At 41.1% G+C, this 15,163-nt stretch overlaps 1 protein-coding gene across 1 annotated transcript; it reads right to left on the bottom strand.

Moving 5' to 3' along the window:
- Positions 1 to 1,503: 1,503 nt before the first annotated feature.
- On the bottom strand, positions 1,504 to 8,058 carry LOC103728735 (prolactin-like). Its single transcript, XM_017796506.1, has 5 exons — positions 7,975 to 8,058; positions 5,485 to 5,666; positions 3,780 to 3,887; positions 2,549 to 2,728; positions 1,504 to 1,830 (listed from the first exon to the last, which is right to left on the bottom strand). Exons 1-5 carry the CDS (start codon positions 8,003 to 8,005, stop codon positions 1,618 to 1,620), a joined length of 714 nt encoding a protein of 237 aa, XP_017651995.1. The 5' UTR covers positions 8,006 to 8,058; the 3' UTR covers positions 1,504 to 1,617.
- Positions 8,059 to 15,163: the final 7,105 nt, after the last annotated feature.

Below are 15,163 nucleotides of genomic sequence, written 5' to 3'. Positions count from 1 at the left end.
ATTTTCTATATTTGTAAGTACCCACTGACTTCTGGCTTCTTTCCAAAATGGACCTGTCTGCCAGCGTTGGATTACACTATAACTTAATGGAGTCTTGCGATCCAAATTTCAAATAGTGAGACGTTTAAAGAATAATCAGCTGGTAAAATGTTCAACAAGAGAGTAAGATTCATGAAATGTCAAATAGAGTGATGATATAACGATTTTACACTTTTCTCTACTTTTTGAACTTTGATTTTAATTCAGTCTTGTGATATTAAGGCTTAAAACGCATTGTTGAAAAGAGGCTTGATTCTCGTTTTCTTCATTTATTTGGCATTGTTCTCCTGGGACACTGCAGATATGTAACAAACGAGACCTGCATTGCAGAGGTTGGGTCCAGCTGAAGTGGGCGAAACCAGGTCAGGAGGTGAAACCTCAGTCATAACTCTTCAGAAATCCCCAAAGGCAATGGATCAGTTTTTAAATGATTTCAAGATGTGTTTATAATAACAATGAGGTCTGGTGCGAACATGGATGACAAAACCACTTTGGAGGCTCTGTGTTGCCTGGTCTGGATCAGTCAATGAGGCCACAGTGTTGACTTCTGTAGACACCAGAGTATAGCTCAACTATAATATATATCTATGTGTGCATGTGTGTGTATTCCTGTTTTTACAAACTACTGCTCTATCATTTATGATTCCTGCTGCGCCATTTTGTGTTTTTTATTTTGTGATTATTCTGAGGAGGAAGGGTTTATAAGTTGTAGTTAATCCTCAAGAGAAGCTAAGGCAGGAATCTGGAGTCCAGAACTCAAGCATGGACCACAGAGAAACGCTGCTTCCTGGCTTGCTCCCTCTGGCTTGCTCACCTGACTTCTTTTATTTCTTTTAGTGACGTTTTAAGAATTTCATACAATATATTTTTTAAATCATCCAAATGATCTGTTCAAACTCTCAAAAACTTCACCAAAAATGTTTTTAAACAATGAATAGATTAAACAATAAGTATTACCAAATATAAATTATTAAATGTTAATGTAGAAATGTTAAATAGTTTTCCATTTTAATTAATTCACGTGTTAATATTTTTACATTATGAACCTGGTTTAAGACTTATTTTGTCATGGGACTGGAGAGTTGGCTCAGCAATTAAGAGCACTGACGGCCCTTTCAGAGGGTCCAGGTTCAATTCCCAGCAACCACAAGGCAGCTAACAACTGTCCATAATTCCAGTTCCAGGGGAATCCAAACTCTTCTGACCTCCATGGACTTTGCATGACATGAATGCACTTGCATACATGCAGGCAATACACTCATACACATAAAATAAAATAATAAAAAGAAGATATTTTGTCACAACCAACAAAATAGCAATCCTAACATACACGGAACTAATAAGTGACAGGATATAAATGCAGAAGTATTTGCAAGAGAAGTTATAACATCATGACGCCCAGTTAAGGAACGTGTCAGACTGGACGAACGAAGAAGAGATTGTTGAATATACAGAGGCACTATGGCAATTGTAAAAAAATGCTTTTATTTTTTAAGGAAGGCCTGCATTCCACCAAATATGCATTCAGAAGGGAAGCATTTAAAGGCACTCTGATGGGAGCAGTGCATCACGGGAGTTTCAGATGGAGTGTCTTCCGTGAGATTTGCAGGACTGGTCGGGGGCCGCTTCACACTTCACTACGTGGAGATAATTATGAACCTTTTGCATATCTGAACGCAGGCAATGCAGTAAGTTATAAAAGGCGAAGCGTGCATCCTTTGTATCAGCTGACTGCAAGGCTGCCAGGCCGGACCATTCTGGGTATTTTTTTTCTTCGTAATGAAGCCGTAGCTAATCACCAAAAGAAGAGCCGATAAGCATAATTCTTTTCTAGCATTTTTGGGTGCATTTCCCTTCCAAATATTGAATGTAGATATGTCAAACTATTGTGAAATGTGAGGATTGTAAAACACATACAGAGTTTCTTGTACATGCGTCAGGGTACCCCAAATGAATAGGTTTCCTGCTTACATGAAATCCCAAAGTACCTCCTCACAGGAGTTGACCGATGGGAACCCGAAGGAACTGGTTCCATTTTTATTACTGAGGGAACTTTACATGCCGTTAGTCTAGTCTCTGACTTGTTCTTTGCATATTATGAATTGTGACATCACACCATTATCCCCCACCCCCGTATTCTATAGCCAATCAGTTCTGCACCCCAACCCTTAGCCCGGGTGAGGGTAGCACTTGATGGTTAAGATATATATAGAGTTAAGAGATGACTGTGCTCAGATCTGCTGAGGTAGTTAGACATCTGTCACTCTGCACAGGAAAGGTCCTGCCTGGGTTACTTTGAGAACAGTGGTTACCTACCAAGATGCCCATGTGAGGTTCAGAGCACTTTGAGAAGTTTGGAGTCCACCGTATCCCCTTAATAGTGAGGATTTGACATGTTTGGATGCCTAAACTTCTTTCTTACAAAGAAAATATTTCAGAGCTCAAATCCTATTGCACAGTGCACCTCATTAGTGCTTGAGAAGGGGAGAGAAGAAGGCGGAAGGCTCACCTTGATTTTTATGCGGCCAACAACCCCTTGAAGTCTTACACATTTTTCCTCAATGTATCTGACCATATTGACAATCTGAGAAGGGGCTCCGTGCCTCCCAGACAGTTCAGTCACCAGATGGTACAGAGGTTTCTTCCAGGCATTCAGTATTGCGGGCATCAATTTCATTAGGAATTTCGTCTAAGCAACCAGAATTAAACAACCACATTAAAATACTAAAATACAGCAGGTTCACATAGAGGCAGTTTTTGTCCAAAGAGGCTGAAATAATTCCCCTTTCCAATGTACTTGTGTATTTATAACATTTTTTGTAGATGATAGAAGCTGTGGAAATGTAAAATGTAGCTAATGACCTTGTGTTAGAGAATTTGGGGAAGACGGAATTCAGAAATGTCAGTAGAGGATTTATGGAATTTTTAGCACAGTAGCAAGTCTCAAAGCGCCATTTCTTCCCCCAGCTCCACTTCTCTCTTTCATTTATATCACAGTTATTTAAATGATACCTGTAGACCCACAGAGTGCATAGCTATTAAGCAAAACATGGAAGACTGATTGTCGGTGTGGCAGGTGTAAGGGTATGCGATATTGATTGATGTAAATCATCTTAATTATGGCAAGACATCAGATGTGAGAGATGCTGTCAATTATGTAGTAGAGCTGGCGTGTTACGTAGACTGGTTATCACACACAGGGCATGATGATCATAAGCGCTATGGGTTAGACACTTTCTTCAGGTGGATTTCAGTTGTGGCAGCCGTGAAGGCAGAATGATCTGGAATTGGCACTCAGGAACACACACAGAGGTAGAACCAAGAGGTGCTCGGAAGCTGAGAAGAGCCAGTGAACTGGTCAGGAAACAAAGCGCTGCTAACACAGGCCCCGTTAGTAACATATGATAAATGTCAGTGTGTGGCACTGCGTAAACCTGCACCAGTGTGTATTTTACCATGAATGTCACTGCTAGTTCAAACTCTCCTACAACCTTAGGGGTAGGCACTGTGAAAGAGTCCTTTCCGAGGACAAATATGCATCTGCTAAAATATCACAGCCGACTTCATTTATAATTTACCAGTGTTGTCATATAATTTTCCTTTTGCTGTTCGCTCTGCTCCACTTTCCTCCAGGTGTGATTCCCGTTTCCTCCCCGTAGACTGACAGTACAGGAAAGCAGCGAACGTCAGCAGTGTTGGTGAGAATGTGGTACTCATTCTCACCCGGTGTGGGGACTCACCGGAAGCTCTGCAGCATCCTTCTTGGTTTGAGGAGCACCGAGGGAGTGCGTGTGGCACCTGCCGAAGGCCCTGTTCTGGAATTGTTGTTTCATGGTGTAGTGTCTATCCTGGAATGGTGAGATGGTCATTATTTGGGCATTGCAAACTGTGAAAATATGTCAGTGATCAGAACCTAATACATTTCATACATGTTTCATTTTAAAAGTAAATATTGAAAAACTTAAATCAGTGTAGTAAGGAATTGCCAACTTTTAATGTCGATCTTTGTCTCACTTTTTTACTATCTAACCTCAAGTCAAAGTTCATCACTGAGGAAGTTCAGGACAGAAAGTCAAGAAGGGCCATAGCCAGGAATCATGGAAGGAATCAGCTTTTGAGTATTCTCTGCTTTCTCCTCTAACTTTCTAATGCAGCCCCCGACCTTCTGCCTGGGGACAGCATCACTGCAGCAGCTGGGCCCTCCGGCCATAAATCAGCAAGCAAGAAAGTGCCCAAATCTAGGAAATTCCTCAAATTAGGTAACTTCCCCCTAGGGGACTACAGCTTGTGTCAAGCTGGCCATAAAAACTACTGAAAATTCTATTGGTGAAGTTTTGATAATTTGAGAAGTTTATTGGGATGATTTTGAAACAGGTTCCTCAAACAAAGGGAGTGCTAGAAAAACAGTTCATAAAACGAGGGACAGGAATTTATATGTTATAAACACAGCCAAATTTTCACAAGAACATTGATGCACAGAAGGCCTCATCCCTTGTGGCTTCATCAGATGGTCTAGAAGAGGTAACATACCGATGCTAATTTGTCTTTATCTTAAAGACGGGAAGGTGTTTTCCAGTGTACACAAGCCCTTCTTATCATTACACTATGAATCTTGGAATTGCTTAGAAAATGATTCATAGCATTTGGGATATATTTTTAATTTAAATTTTTATTCTTTGAAATTTTCATTCATGAGTTCTGTGTTTATGTCATTTCCATCCCTTCCTCTCCGAATTCCAACATCTCATGTGTCCCCAATCATTCTAAACTCGTGACCTCTTCTTCCATAATTATTACACACACACACACACACACACACACACACACACACAATACTTCGCTTACTTAGTGCTGCTCATATGCACACGTGTTAAGGGCTGGCCCCTTGGGATTGGATAATCTATTAGCTCCTTCCTGGAGAAAACTGACACTCCATTCCTCAGCTGCCATCCACTGGCTCCAGCTCTTTATCTAGTCCTGGAGCCTTGTGAAACTTTCTCCTTCTCAGGAAATTTACCTTCCTTCTCCTCCTGACCTGTCACTATCTGACACTACTCAGTCCTCACAATGCAATGCTGGTGTCCTTAACTGGGTATCTACAGTGTCCAAAGTGAAGAATTCAGAGAGAGACTGGCCAGTAAATAAAGTAATACAAAATCAAGTCTCTGCCTCAGCCTCGCCTTTCGCACTCACGTCACAAGAGCGAGTTTAAGCAACAGCTGAATGTGGAGAAACAACTTAAAATCACTCCATCTCAGCTAATCTTGGCATTTCATATGTTCTTGTTCCACACATTGTTAGCTGATGCTTTCCTTCCCCTGGGAGGGAACATTATTTGACATTTGGATCCTGATTCTTTCTGATGTAAGGTATAGATTTATATTTATATCCCCGATATATGGAGGTCCATTGTGGAGGGAAGCCAGAAGTCAGTGGGATACTTACAAACTGGGCGAACAGTACTGAAGCTCTTTTACTGATCTTTGCAGATACAGTGATCGCTTCCTTAAACAGTTCCTGCAAGGACACGTTGCATTGTCTATTCCCTTTGTCACGTGTGGGTGCAGAGGTCACATTCGCATTCCCACACAGGAGCAGGTTGGATACCAGAAGCAGGAGCAGTTTCCCTGTTAAGAAAGAAGAGCCACCCTGATATGTCTTCCCCTGAGGTTAGCTGGAGTCACCTGCCAGTGGAAGCCTTACCTGTCCAGAAATTGGTATTCTAAAATTTTTATGTGTAATGCAGCATATTCCACTGTGAAGTTAATTATGTTTCAAAGATTAATATATTGAAACGTGAGTGACTTTCTGCATTTTTTTTGTATTACTCCCAGCAATGTTTCTCTAAGTACTTGGTTGAGGCAGGTGTTTGGGTTATTCTCTTCAGATAGATTAATGTCTTCAAGGATTCTGCTGATTTTCAGTAGCAAGACACTCAAGAATTAGTACCTACAGCCCGATGTCTGATACTAACATTTTAGACACCGCTATGACAAGGACAGCACGGGGCATCCATTTGTTATAGCTTTATTCCTCATGAGAATAATTACGTGGTGGCCGTTAGCTGGCACCGAGGACAAAGAGAACGGGGCTCATATGATGACACCACAGCATGAAATAGCACAGCACTGTAACGCCATGTTCTTCCACCTTTGACAAAATATTCAGATATACAATAACCCTAAGTAGGCTTAGCCTTCCTAACGATCACCAAGCTATGATGATGCAATAGGCAGCCCACAGAGCTTGTTTGAGTTTCACAGTCTCGTTATTAGCAGTTTGAAGACGTCACATGCCACCACGGGGAACTTGCGCCTCACCTGACACAGTGTTGCCACAGGCTGTTGGTGATTACCTGTAATGACTCACCTTTTTGTCCATGATAATTTGGGAACACAGGCTCTAGGAACTTGATTTTATCTATTTTCCCTGCTTTATTTAACACACACTTTCTAATTTTTGACAACAAACCCTGCTGATTTCCTCATCGATTTACTTTTCAGAGATGGACAAAGCCAGACTGTAGAAATCAGAACTTTATACTCACAAGATGGTGAGGCACAGGTGCAGGAAAATGAAGACTCCATTATTTTGGTGACACTAGTCTTAAAATTTCTCTGTTCCTAAGAACTTTCGATAAATGCATTTAGAAATTTGTGACCATAACAAAAATGAATCACTAAATTTTTTTCTAAGAAATAATCAAAATTATAAAGAATATAAAACTGGAGTACTCTACAAGATAACTATACCTTTTACATACAAAATAAAATAGTTTTCACATGATTTCAGTTGCAGAGTGCAAAATTTCAAAAACCTTGATCCTTTTTCAAATTCATTCCCTGCATAAAAGATGTTTACATAATGTATATATTTCTATATATATTCTGCCTTTTATCATCTGAAGGCTATTCACAGTCTAAGAGGCTGCAAGAGACTAATGATTTTGGTGTTTCACTTCATAAAATGAAATTTATTACTGTCAAAAGTTCATTTTCCTTCTAAATATTGTCAAGACAATAAAGTAATTATTATATGGTATCTTTTTAAAGGTTATTTTGTTTGAACAAATTGTCAAAGCTCTATGGATCCACATGGCCTAAATTTGTCTACTGTAGAATATGATCATGTTGATTCAGGTCAAGAAACTCAGAGAGAAGATCCAGGAACCAGCAAATGCTAAGTCTATCCTCTGCGTTTATTCCTGAGTCACTCATGGATTCTCACATTCTCATTCTAGTCAAACATCTGTTTTATATACTTAACTTTATGTGATGGATCATTCCATGCTCTGGAGCTCTCCAAAACTGTGCAGACACATCACTTAAAGCATTCAAAGTTGTGTAGACACATCTCTGCTTTCTACCATGACCCCATTAACAATCTTCTTTCTACTAGGTCAATTAAGACGATGGAAAATACGTTTGCACACTGCTACATGTCTCCAGGGTAAGAAGACTCAGTGTTTGAGAACCGGTGATTCACGTGCATGTTTTGTACTTGTTTTCTAGTAGAAAGTACCTCTTAGGTCTTTCTCGCTTTGCTTCTCTGGGTTAGGCATGAACAAATGCCCATTTACTTGAAACAGTGCAAAGATGACATCGATACAGTAAACTGCCTAAATAAGGCTCATAAAAAATACAAATTTGGGGCTGGAGAGATGCCTAGAGGCTAAGAGCACTGGCTGCTCTTGCAGAGGACCTGGGACTGGTTCTCAGCACCCACATGGTGGCTAACAACTGTCTGTAACTCCAGTTCCAGAGGATCCAATGCCTTTTTCTGACCTCTGCAGGGCGTAGCATGACACAGGTGCATTTATATAACTGCAGGCAATACATTCATACATATAGAATTTTAAAAATTAATTAAATATTTAAAAATAAAATAATGCAAATTTAAGTTCGGCTAGAGGAACTTGGGAAAAGAGTTGCTTACCTGAGCATGTTTGCATCAAGGAGGGCTGCATCTCTGAGGAGTCTCAGCACAGTCTGATTACTGGCAGGAAAGCGTTTGCTATAGTCCTGCCTTCAGTTAACTTTCTACCTTATATATAGTGCAATACACCATCCCCAAGGTCACATGTAGCTGGAGGGGGTGGGCAGAAGGATGTAATATCCAAGTTTAGGATCCCAGGGCTCTTCCCTCTCAGGGGTTATAGACAGCCTAATTACCATGAGGTCTTGTGTATATATGTATACATTATTTAGCTTATTTCAGAGACATGACTAGTGTCCAAGTTATGTGGTAAATCGCCATGGCCATCCCTGCTCCATGAAGACTGATCACAATTCATGCCCTAGGGAAATAGCAGTGTCCAACGCCTTCATTCTTTTCCCTGGGTATGTCTACATTTCAGTCTCCACCTCTGAAATGTCCACTGAACCTTGAATGGGTGAATATACTGATGTCATGGTTTTCTGAGCATTGGAACACAAGGACAAGAAACCATTTTACATACGTGAGTCTTTGCCAATATTCATGGACCAATACACAGTGTTTGCCCCAACAGACCAGGCACATAAGGATAGTAATGTAGTGTGCAAATGCACGTGTTTTAAGGGGCTTTTTCACAATCAAATCACATTCACTCAATCAAGCAAAATGAAAGTCCTTTCTTTTGGGGCCTATGGCAAGCTCAGCCACAGATTTTCAACCAGGCTCTCACTAACAACATTTCTGTCTATGGAACTGGGCTTAATTCTGATTGCAGCATGTTTGGCCACACCTACAACAGTTGTGCCACTATTGGATGAGTGAAATGCATCTGGCTTGGTCTTTTAATTGCCTTGACTTGGTGTGATCAGGTCCGTTAGTGACACTCCACAGCAGTAACCAGCCTAGTGACATCTACACTATGAAGGGAAGTACCAGGTGATCTTTTTCCTCTCTTGTAGTTAGAGAGCGCCTCACCAGGCAACCAAAACATGTGGCGTCTTGTTCCATAGTCTCTGACATTTAGTATTGTTGGCGTCTAGAACAACAGCCATAGTTTGCAATCCTTGAGCGGCCACTGGAGCTTTGCTATTGAACAGTTAACCTATCAGTAGCTAGCTAACCTGGCCGTGGGATTTTTCGGTAACTTCATGATTTTACATTGCTTTATCGCAACCATGTCTGGTACCTGATTTCAAATTCTTAAATGTCGTTTTTACTTTTATTCTAGAAGGTTGTAAAATCTGTTTAACATGAGATGTTATTTTTATTCAATGGGATCCCTTATAGGTGGTTGTCGGAATCTTTCAAGACACAGCTTTGCCTGCTTCAAACAAATACAAGCTGGAGTTACTTCATCATTTACTGGAATCATTAAAACAAACACGTAAATTTAAAAACCCATGTTAATACATTGTAATAAGTAATGAAAGGATATTACTGGCCCTTTTACTTCTTTTCTCCAATGAGCAATGCTGTGCACTATAAGGTGCATTCCAGGCACTGCCTTATGCAGCTGTGATATTCGATATTGACTCTCAACAGGTCAGGTCACAGATCACCCGAGTGACTGATACAAGATGGGAGGAGAGTGCTATGTCTCAAGCTTGCCACAGAAGTTGACAATACTGTTTATGTGTCATTGGCCCTGTAGGAATGTCACACACAAGGATCAGAGGCTCCTTGATCTTTGTCTCAAGGTTCCAGAGACCCTGAGGCCAGGCAGTATGTGGCATGCTTGCTGTCCCTGAGGGAAGTACTGTGCAAAGCAGTGAAGGTGACGTCTTAATTGCAATGGAGACCCCAGAACACTGGAGATGTGAAGACCATGGTGGTGTCCACTAGGAAAAGCATGGAGCAGAGCAAGTCAATTCGAGAGGCCATGTGTGCTTGCAGCAGAGCTGGAGGCTTGTGCTAAGTGAGAACTTTGGCACTAGTGTGATTCCGTCTTGAGCTCTTGATTCATCTGGAATTAAGTTGCAGGAATGCTGGTAGTCTTTCTGGATGCAGGCTCACTTTGCTGGGATCATCCTTGGCAGGACTTATTCTTCTATTTTTGTAACAGAAATGTGTATTGGAACTTTTTATTTGGTTTGATTTTTATAAGATCTCACAGTTATGAGATTGTCTTAAGTCTCAGAAGAGATATTGGACTTATGAACACGGATGGGACTTTGAAAGACCATGGAAACTCATTGAAGGACTCAGAGAATGGGGTGCTATGATGTGGTTTTTGGCTTTTGGAGGAAGAAGTAGAAAATGGTTTCATTTTGAGTGGCAGACTGTTAGACGGACAGGTGAAGGGTAAGACTTCACTACTTCTCTATAGACTATCATCTCTCCAGCCAGAGTCAGCACAGACTCGCATTTACAGAAGGAGGCATTTTGCTGGATCTAAGTCATAGAGACTCGGTAAATTAGGTTTGTGATGTGGTAAAGCAAACATGATGGGATGACAAAAGATAACGTAGCAGAGGGGTCAGTCACAGGCAAATATGCTGACAATTCTGCTGACTTTAACGCAAATTTTCTTGAAGAACGTTAATACCATGCTTTGGGCTATGTTGTAAGGTCTGGTCAAAAGTGAGGTTGATCAGAGAAAGACATGGAAGTGGTGGTCTTCTGCTGAGGTGCAGAATGCTTGTGCTTTGATCAAGGTCAGAACAATGATCCAGGATAACCCCCAAATGAATTTGCAGCACTGAGAAGTTGTAGATGGATTTGCGTCCACAGCATGGTGATGAAAATGATTTAACAGTTCCTAAGTTGCGTGACTATCCTGCCCCACATGCTATATGGGGCACATTTTTAGTGAGAGAGAATATGCTGGGACTAGATTTGCTGCTGGGTTCAAGTGTACACCTGTATGTGAGGGCCTTGCCTGAGTGTATAAACTGTAAACTGAACTTTTTTTGTTTGGAGGAAAGGAGAGTCTTGGGGTGGAAATTTTTAATGTGGACATGTCTCAAAAAGGCGGAGGTTGTGGCCACAGGGCAGTCTAGATGTGACAAGGACCAGAGAGCATTGTGAAGAAGAAACTGGGGTGTCAGAGGAGAATGCGCCTGCTCTTACCAGCCCTGACTGTTGAAGACTGTGGGCTCTTCTAAAATTATCCATCAAGTGACCATTTGACTGGCCTTCAGATAAGGAAGATGAATGTATCCTTGCAAATGGAAGTGTATTATAAAGAGAGTGAAATATGATGATGACTCCTGCTCACCTGGCTCTTCTCACCTTTGGTATTTGGAGGAAATAATCCACATAAACAATGGAGCCTTTCTTATTTCTAATTGGACTTTGCTTTGTTTCTTTATTTAGTTTTTAGCCTTTCAGATACCAACATCCACTAGTACTGATTCAGGAGTTGTATTGGGCCCACCCTTTGCAATCTTTTATTATGACGTGATAATACATACCATCCCTACACATGCAGAAAATTCAAATAATCTATAAAACAGTAATGCAGCAGGTGAACATTTACATGAAGTGCCATGCATGAATGGAAAAAGGCGCCAAGACATGAGACTGCTAAAGAAATTCCGTGTGCAAGGTTGTTTTCTTCTGCACTGCTAAGGCGGGTCTCGGTGGAGGTGCTCAACAAAGGGTCAGGGTGACCAGGAGACAGTAAGGAGACAGAACGGAGGTGCAGGAACCTTTCTTACTATCGTCGGAAGTAGAGCAGAATGTCCCAACGGACTGGTACCTAGAACAGTGAAAACTGTGGCAAGGCTGAGAGCACAGCTGGGTCAGGAAATAACCCATCTCATTGAAAAAGGATTATCTGGACAGCCTTGAACTTCTGCAGCCTTGGCAGACAGTGAAGGAAACCACGTGAAATATCCCTAAATAGAGATTTATTCACTTTACGATAAAAAATAGTGAGAGCACATATACACAGCTCTCTGTTTTCTAATCATGTTACTTATTCCACAAATGCGTGTGTTTTAATAAAACCCACTTTCCACCCCCTCCGCTCTGGCTGCTCCCACTCACCCTCACTGGTTTTCCTCCTAACACCCTGCATTCCTCTATAGCCCACTTAAGTGCAAGAATACAAAGCCGCACACTTGAACACGGCGGCCCATGAGGGCCACATTCCTGAAGAAAACCGTCACTCCCTCCCCAGCAACAAACACTGACCATAGCTGGGGTAGTATTTTGTCATCCTCTAGGAGCCCCATGCTGGGATCTGGGCTGGCTCAATCTGCTGCACATCTTGTGCGTGCAGGACCAGCAGCTTTGTACCCATGTATTCAACCACCATGTTATGACTGGAAAAGACTTTCTCATGAGTCCGGTGCTGATTCTTGCTCTTAAAATATATTTTCGTCACTCTCCCATGATGATGTCTAATTATGGGGGGAAGCAAGTGTGATATACATGTCCCAATTATAACTGAGCAATCCACAGAATAAGAATTCTCTTCACGTTGGTAACTTGAGAGTCTCTGAATTCATTACCGCCTACTGTAAAGAGTAGCTTCAGCGATGAGGGGTGAGAGTTTCACTCATTTAGGTGTATGAACATATGTATTTAGGGGACAGTTAAGTCTATATCCAGTTAGCATTAACATAGTATTAGGTTCTCTCCTATTATTTACAAGCTAGCTGGTTATAGGTTCTCAGCCCAGTTAATAACATCATGCATTAGTTGTGCCATGTGGGAGGAGCCGTAAATGCAGTGAGAAAAGTGGCCAGTTATACTGTAACTTTCATGCCATTGATGTAACAATGGGCAAATATTGCTAGGGTGATCATTATTGCAGTTAGAATGGTTTATATTTGGGTAAGACTGTTCAGTACTTTCTCACCCAGCAGAGACAGCAGTGATAGAACTTCCAGGCCAGTTCACTTGATTTGTCCATGTCCTATGACTCATGTATATGGTGTCTTCAGAAAAAGCTTCCTAGAACCAATAGCAACAGCATCTGTTGTTTTTGTGGTTTATGTCACCCCACTGATGACTATCACAAAGGGAGTTAACCCACATCTGGCACTGGGCTTCATAACCCAGTTATCAAATGGTTTGATAACCAAAGGACTGTAGGGAAGGCATTGCACCACCATCCATGTTAACTCTCCACTCTGTGTTGGATAGCTTTAGTTGTCACTCAGACCCACTGCCCACTCTGCTGTCCCTGTGCTTTAGGCCAAATAACCAAAGGACTGTAGGGAAGGCATTGCACCACCATCCATGTTAACTCTCCGCTCTGTGTTGGATAGCTTTAGTTGTCTGCTTGACACACTGTCACTCAGACCCACTGCCCACTCTGCTGTCCCTGTGCTTTAGGCCAAGCTGGAGAAGAGGGATTCTGAAGAGGAAGTCATGAGTCACTCCCTGCATGGCTCAGACTGCTGTCATGTTTGTACATAATTTTAGTTTGCTTACTTGGCACACAGACATCCCAGCTGACCCCTACCTCATAGTAAATATAAACAGCATTCCACTCTGTTTATCAAAGAAATGGACCGGTAACAATGAAGTCTGCAGGGTGTGGATGGACTTCCAATAAAATTCTAGTGGTTAGAGAAAATAAAAATTACAATTTAGATCCTTAAAATGTAAAGGAATCTTTATCGTACAGTAAAATAAAACCAGTAACTGATCCACTATTCAAACCCTCTTGGTAGTTTATCACCTCTTATCACTTGCTATAAGGTTACTTCTAATGACTCCAAATGTTTGTTGTGCCAAAAATGTGGAGCTAGATATTAAAACAAAACATGAACAAATGAATGCAAATGTAGGCTACACAAATTACAAATAGATTGAGTGCTCTGCTGATTAAATGTGAATATTTCTGTCACTTATCCAAACAGCATTCAACATTGTACCTTCTTCATAAACAGGCACCAAGAGCACAGAACAATCTACATCTGGGCTGTAAGAGTTCACCTGGCACTCTCCAGCTAATGATCCTGAATATGTTGACTATTTTTAACAAGAAAGAAAATAAACAATTAGAATGCTCTTTACAAACTCAAACCCTCTTTTCTCTTCAAATTCAAACATGTGCTAACAATTAACACCCGAGGATGATTGAACTTTGGGAAAACATCTGTACAGGTGAAAATTCCCTTGCTTACAACCTCTGGGAAGAGTAAATCCAAGTTTTGCTCTTATCTTTCTTAAGCTAATTCTGCTCCTGGGACACTAAGTCCATGAACTTATTGGTTCAGATTTTCATTTTCCCCAAAGATTCTGGTAAAAGAAAATGGATGTGTTTATTTCAGACTGGAAAATATGCTGAGGGAAAGAGAAATTTATCTAATTTAATTACCACTCTGATGCTTGTAAGATGATAAACTTCTAATTTACCCAAAGTCATATACATGGGCTATATCACTTATAGAAGGAATGTTGGAAACATTCAATGACACATTCCCAGGCAGAAGGTGACCAGCCACCCAAGTTCCCTCCATTCTCCATTATGAATACAAGTCTTGTGGATGTAGGATCCTCACCAATTGTAGGCTTGGCTGATGTTGCTCTGTTTCCTCCTTTGATAGTAGGAGATTGAAAATCTGGTCAACATTCTTTTATAGATATTGTTGATATTCTCCCAATCACTGCATACGTGACAAACCCACTAATAAATGGTAACAGACTGATAGTTAAGACTTAAGTGTTTCTCCAAGGGCTCGGCTCTCCAGCCAAGGATTGAACACAGGATCACATTTATAGCAGGAGACATTTCCCTGAATCTCAGGGAAAGACGCTGCCGTGTTAATTATGTGATGGGGGTTCAAGGTTTTTCAGAAATTGTGAATCATGCCAGAGGGTATGAATATAAGTTGAAATTATTTGGTTGAAGGAAACTCAACTTTTTGAGTGGAAGACTTTCATTTAGTCTTGGACCCTCTTTTAAAAAAAGTATTTTTATCGACTTTTTTGTGTATTTCATACAGAACATCTCAAACAATCTTATCTATTTTTATGCCCGCATCCCAAATGGCACCCTCCCATAGCCTCCCCCCACCCACCAGAGCCCATCTACTCTGTCATCCCTGTTGCTGTCCATGGTGTTGTCAGTGCCCTCAGCCGTTCCCCAGTGCAAGTCCATCCTCTGAGTCTAGTCAGCCTATCTAGAGTTCCTTGTTTTAGGAAGATCAGCTCTTCTTCACCTAGCAGCAATCAGTTGCCAATATTTCTTCAGATAAGATTGGGGTCTGCTGTTCATTTTCCCAGTTCT

This window comes from Nannospalax galili, unplaced genomic scaffold (genome assembly GCF_000622305.1).
Source record: "Nannospalax galili isolate Female #2095 unplaced genomic scaffold, S.galili_v1.0 scaffold412, whole genome shotgun sequence".
Classification (NCBI taxonomy): Eukaryota; Metazoa; Chordata; class Mammalia; order Rodentia; family Spalacidae; genus Nannospalax; species Nannospalax galili.
This window is presented reverse-complemented; position numbering and strand designations above follow the sequence as displayed.